We start from the raw sequence: 6,319 nt of genomic DNA on the forward strand, positions 1-6,319 counted from the left end.
TTTGACAACAACATTTAAATTTAGCTTTGTTCATAGTCTTTTGACTAAAATGCCATTTAGATTTAGTCATATTTTAGTCATCTGAATTGTTTTACTTTTAGTCTAGTTGTAGTCGACTAAATATCATAAGATTTTAGTTGACTAAATCTACAGTAGATTTAGTCAACTAAAATCCAGTGGGTTTAGTTAAAGAGTATTTTAATAATTTCTGTTGACTTTCCAATCTCATTATATACTCCTGGAGTAAACATCTGTCAACCTATTATTACTAATCGTATTAAAGGAGAAGTAGTTCTCCTAAGGGTCACGGGAGGACATATACTATCGTTCCACCCGTGACCCAAAGCTCAGTATACCGCGAGCTACAGCTCACGGTATACTTAGTCCACCGCAGCCGGGACGGATCCCGACATTACTGTCGAGATCCACCCAGCTGCGTGAGTGACAGCTGGCTCTGCCTATCTAGAGGCTGATAAAAACAATGGGAGTGGCGAGCGCACAACAGGTGTGAACAGTATGAAAAACCTTAAATAACTTTAAAAAACTTTAAAAAACTTTAAAAGCACTTTTTAAAAAAACTGTTACAAAACTTTTAAAAAACTTTGAAAAATGGGTGTGGGTGAGCGAGCTCCTAAATCAGGGAGAGGGACCCTGTAGACAATGTGAAACAACGAGAGAAGGAGCGCTACAACCCTGGAATACTTGATGTTTAAAAGTTTGGAGATATTGTGTAACTTTTAGTGCAGACTCACTTTTAGACGGACGAGGTGGTGTCTTGCCGTTAGTTGTCAGAACTGCTCGCAGGGTGGAATATGTGGCTGGTCTGTGTGGGAGTGAATTCCAGGCTATAAGGCTTCTATTAGGTCCATGGATGTTGGAAGGGGGTTGATGTAACCGGATGACCCGTTGAGGCGAAATACACTTGCGTGTAGTGTGACACTCACCGTCAGGTGCAATGAGAGCTCAGCTGGCCAGGCTGCCACTCGTCGGCTGATCGGGAGCAGGAGCACCGCTGTACACCGTTCTGACAGTGGAACAGTGGTCGCTATGGAAGGGGTTAGGTTGGTGTGACTACGCGTTTCAGATATATCACATGAAACGCGTAGTCACACCGACCACTCCACGGACCGCAAGGTCCTCCAGCATGAAGCTTGCTCTTTAACCCCCTCCATAGCGACCACTGTTCCACTGTCAGAACGCTGTACAGCGGTGCTCCTGCTCCCGATCAGCCGACGAGTGGTAGCCTGGCCAGCTGATCTCTCATTGCACCTGACGGTGAGTGTCACACTACACGCACAGTGTACTTCGCCTCAACGGGTCATCCGGTTACATCAACCACCTTCCAACATCCATGGACCTAATAGAAGCCTTATAGCCCGGAGTTCACTCCCACACAGACCAGCCACAGATTCCGCCCTGCGAGCAGTGCTGACAACTAACGGCAAGACACCACCTCGTCCGTCTAAAAGTGAGTCTGCACTAAAAGTTACACAATATCTCCAAACTGTTAAACATCAAGTATTCCAGGGTTGTAGCGCTCCTTCTCTCGTTGTTTCACACTATCTAGAGGCTCAGCCAGCTGTACCCGCCCCCTCCACCGTCCGTTCCTCCAGTCAGGAGGATCGGAGCAAGGGGGGGGGAATTCCTTGCAGGGAGCCGTGACTGACAGTCACCACCCTATGCAGGGAGATGATCGAGAAGTGAGCGAGCGACAGTATGTGTTCATAATAATAGCGCAGCTTTTATTATTAATTTTGACAGTATGTGTTCACTCACTTCCCGGTCTATTGAGCCGACGTGTGACAGTTTCATTGTCACGCGTTGACTCAAGGTTGAGTGAAAATCACTCACCTCATAGTTCTCCTTTAAGGTTTGAACATGCAATACAGACACAGATTTAACTGTTGTGATATACTGTATAACACATCTTTATTTATCTTAAAATTAGATGAAACCAAGTCTTATAAAGAAACAATAACACTGAGTATTTTCAGAAAAGGACCAGTAATTAGATATGTATTGATTATAACAATTTGCATATGACATTCTTCATTCTTTCAAACAGAAGTGCAACTCTTAAATATTTAAATCAAAAACTATATTGGCTGTAATGCCATTGCACATATTACCTATTAGCCATCCATTCAGGATTCCACCAGAACTGGAAGTCCAAAGAGATTAGCTCTGATTGGATCGCTTCCCAAATCGTCTCTCCCTAACATTTTAGTCTAGTTTTAGTTAGTCCACTGAAATGTCAATATGTAATGTTTTTGTTTAGTTTTAGTCTAGTTTTAGTCACTGAAAAAGTGTTGTTGACGAAAGCTATGACTTCTACTACAGACAGGTTGAATGTAAACAAGGCAATGTTTAAACTAGCTGGAGCCCGTGATACTCTTAAAGCATTGAAAAGAAAAACTAATATCATAATGTGTTTTATGTGTACATTTATCTTTCAAAAAAACAGGATTGAGTCCCATGGCTCTAAATAGTTGTAATTTTTTTTTTCAGGTTCCAGTATCTCAGTGTTCTGGTGACTGCTTACCTGGTCAGATTAAGAGAGTGAAAGGAACACATTCATGCTGTTTTGACTGTATTGATTGTCAGGAGGGATTATTTCAGTCTTCAGGGGGTAAGCATTAGGCATTAGAGATCAGCAAAAGATTTTTGTGTAGTGAAGTTCTGAAGGTGAAGCATTATTTAAGTAAACTATTTGAAGATCTTTTTCAGTTTGTTTCAGAGGTATGAACAAATATATATACAGGCAGTCCCCTGGTTACGAACATGATAGGGATTGTAGGTTGGTCCTTAAGTTGAATTTGTATGTAAGTTGAAACAGGTACATTTTTTAAGGGTAACTCCAGCCCCCCAATTTTTTTTTCGTTTTGGATAGCATAGGGAAGGTTTAACCCCCAGTAAAGTTTATTTTGCTGTGTGCCCCTGTTCAGGAGACTCCACCTAACTTTCTGTCCCTGTGACAATTGGATTTTGAAAATTCAAATTTGGGTTGTCATGGAAACAAGGATTGGTGATAAAGCTTCAGGGGAGACACCTTTTTCCCATGATCACTCTTACAAGAGTGAATTTCCCTTCCTGGGGTAGATTTCCTTTCACTTCCTGTTGTCTCAAGGACAGGAAGTGAGATTAAATATTACTAATGAGGATACAGACAGCAGTAAAAACCTCACGATGACCCAGAAGAAGAGGCGGGCACCCCTCGTCTGCATGTCTAACAAGGGCGAACTTCCTGTAATGTACATAGAGTACTACGAACCAGACCCAAAAAGGCGGGCACTCCCCGTTGGCACGAGCGCGGTAGCATTACAACGACCCCTGCTGTACAGTAATAGCCTCCGTTTGTAAGTAGGAGTCATATGTAAGTCGGATGTATGTAACTCGGGGACTGCCTGTAATTACTGTAAAACACTGGAATTGTAACTATCATCTTTTCTTTTTTTCAGATGACTTCCAGTGTCAATCTTGTCCAGCGGGTCAGTGGTCCAGTGTACGGAGCACCAGCTGCAGCTACCCTACCTACCTGTATCTACAGTGGAGTGACACATCTGTCATTTGGCTTCTGCTCCTTTCCTTTGTCCTGCTCTGTTTTGTCCTGGGAACGCTCATTCTGTTTTTCAAACACAGACATTCTCCACTTGTTCAGGCCTCTGGTGGCTGCATGTGCTTCATTGCTCTTACTTCTCTAGTCGCCGTTCTATCTAGCATGGTCCTTTTCATAGGAAAGCCAGCGCATGTGGTGTGCCTATTGCAGCAGCCATTCCTGGCTATGAGCCTCACTTGCTGTCTGTCAACATTCTCCATCAAGGCCGTCCAAGTCATGTTGGTGACGGACTTTAAAGACGTTCCCACTAAATTTATCCAGTGGTCAAAGACCACAGGGACTTGGGTTTCTTTTCTCTCCGGCATCCTAATTCAGGGTTTGTTCTGCACTTGGCATATTGTAAGCACAGTCAATTCACCTGAAAACAATGAGGTCACTTTCCTCTATAAATATCTCAAGTGTGAAATCCCCAATATCCTTGCTTTCTTCTTGATGTTTGGCTACAATGGATCACTAGCTCTTATATCCTTCATGTTAAATTGTGTAGCACAGGCTCCACCTGGCCAATATAACCTGGCCAGAGATATCACGTTCTCAACATTGTCCTATTTGCTGATATGGATCGTTTTTGTTCCCGCTTATGCTGAAGTTACAGATGGTAGCCAATCTTTGTTGCAAATGGCAGTCACTATTATCAGTTCCTTTGGTATAATGCTGGGTTATTTTGCTCCAAAATGCTATATTCTTTTGTTTAACCCTCAGATGGCATCAGAGGAGTATTTCAAAATATATAATAACTAGCTGCCCACTAAAGAGGTTTTCTTGAGCTAAAAATATGTTTCTAACTCAGAAATATGGTGTTGGTGTATTATAGGCTACAGTTGTAGTTAATATAACTAGCTATAGAGTGTAAGTTTGGAATTGTACTTAAAAAAATGAAAAATCATACTTGTGTCATGTCTCGATGCATTTTATTTAGAAATATTTGTAATCTCTGTTTTATTTTATCGTTTTGTATTCTTAAATTGATTGTCACTATATAAAAAAGAATGAACCCAAGCCTGCAAAGAAAAACATGAATACTTACACTATCAAGAGAAAGTTTTATAAAAGATATACAGTACCATAACCTTTGACAGAGATATTTGAAGACACAAGATCTCACCGCTCTGATTCTCCGGCCACAATCGTGTTCTGGAACCTCCAATGGTGCTGGTCAAACCAGTGTGTTCTCGCCTCCAATCGCTTCAGTGTCCAAACAGACCGCACTCACACTGTGGTTTGCAGTGTTGGTGTATATTCACATATTGATATTTCATTGTGGATTTTAATAAAGCTTGGATTATTATTGGATTACGGTCTGTTTGGACACTTAAGCCTTTGACGGACATACACTTATGTTGTACTGTCCTGTGTCTTTAAACCCACTCCTCAAGCCAAATATCGCTCCCAAATCCGCCAAGCCATTGTCAAAATCTTTTGAGCTGGGACCACACATACGTATGACCATATTACTAGTCAAAGAAATCATATTAGCACAGACAGGGTGACCATATCACCAGAATCAGAGAAGTCACATTAGCACAGACAGCATACTTCCTAACCGGTGCTTACTTGGAACCAAATCCTTCTGTCTCTTTTTCCTCCCTAGTTGTCCCTCTTTTTGGTCTGATGTACTATTTCAGTGATGGCGAACCTTGGCACTCCAGCTGTGCCAAAACTACAAATCCCAACATGCATCTGCCTCTGGGAGTTATGTCTGTGGCTGTCAGAGCCTTGCAATGCCTCATGGGACTTGTAGTTTCAAAACAGCTGGAGTGCCAAGGTTCGCCACCACTGTACTATTTACTTACCAAAAGTGTTATTCTGCACTAAATTTTTCTTCTAATCCCAAATATCGTGTTTGCTATTTCGAAAAGCCAGCATAGAGGAAAAGTAGTCATGAAAAAAGCAATTCTGGGTTATGCCAATCATTTGTTGCATATTAATTCTTAATGGTTTGCATACCTGAGGGCATGGCAGGGGTGAGTCTATTGTCTAAATGCATTGAGGGGAATTTATCAAAACTGGAGCAGACAGCATATGGAGCAACTGTGCATGGCAACCATTCAGCTGATTGGTTACTATGGGCAACTGTTCCAGATTCTGTCTGCTCCAGTTTTCATAAATTTGCCCTATTGTGCTAGACGGTGTCCCTCTTCCTCATCTAAGAAAGCTGGCATGTATGAAGACAGTGTTACCATATAACCAGAGTCAGGGAAGCCATATTACCACACCATGTGACCATATTATCATAGTCTATGCATTCACATAGACAGATGCAGTGTGACCATATTACTAGTCAAAGAAGCCATATAAGCACCAACAAAATGACTATACTACCCGGGTCAGGTCAGCCATATTACTACAGAGTGTGTCCATATTTACAGCTAGCTACTGTCCCTCATTTGGATGGATTATCCCTCTTTTGGAAACCAAATCAGTCTATCCCACGTTCTTCCTCAGTTGACTCAGTTTACGGTCTGGTATATAGATGTCTGTAAAAAAATGCATCCACCAAAGTCTTTTACTACACAGCATTTGTTTATCCAGCCTCTAAAATATATTTTTTTTTATTTGAATAAAAACAGCATGAAAAGTAGGGGTGAAAAAAGTGTTTGTGGGTTTAGCCATCATTTTTGGGCATATTCTTCATGGTCTGTGTAATTAGGGGCTTGGCATGGGAGTGTACTTTTTTCTACTTCCTATTCTTCGCTAATCTAT

At 41.6% G+C, this 6,319-nt stretch overlaps 1 protein-coding gene across 1 annotated transcript in view; it reads left to right on the forward strand.

Moving 5' to 3' along the window:
• The window catches only part of LOC108799357 (taste receptor type 1 member 3-like), a 16,488-nt gene extending 12,131 nt beyond the window's left edge, over positions 1-4,357 (forward strand). Inside the window, exons 6-7 of the mRNA XM_018571215.1 lie at positions 2,509-2,629; positions 3,459-4,357. Of these exons, the coding sequence (XP_018426717.1) occupies positions 2,509-2,629; positions 3,459-4,357 (1,020 nt within the window). The remainder of the gene's footprint in view (positions 1-2,508; positions 2,630-3,458) is intronic.
• Positions 4,358-6,319: the final 1,962 nt, after the last annotated feature.

This window comes from Nanorana parkeri, unplaced genomic scaffold (assembly GCF_000935625.1).
Source record: "Nanorana parkeri isolate BGI_ZX_2015 unplaced genomic scaffold, ASM93562v1 scaffold1702, whole genome shotgun sequence".
In the NCBI taxonomy this organism is placed as follows: domain Eukaryota; kingdom Metazoa; phylum Chordata; class Amphibia; order Anura; family Dicroglossidae; genus Nanorana; species Nanorana parkeri.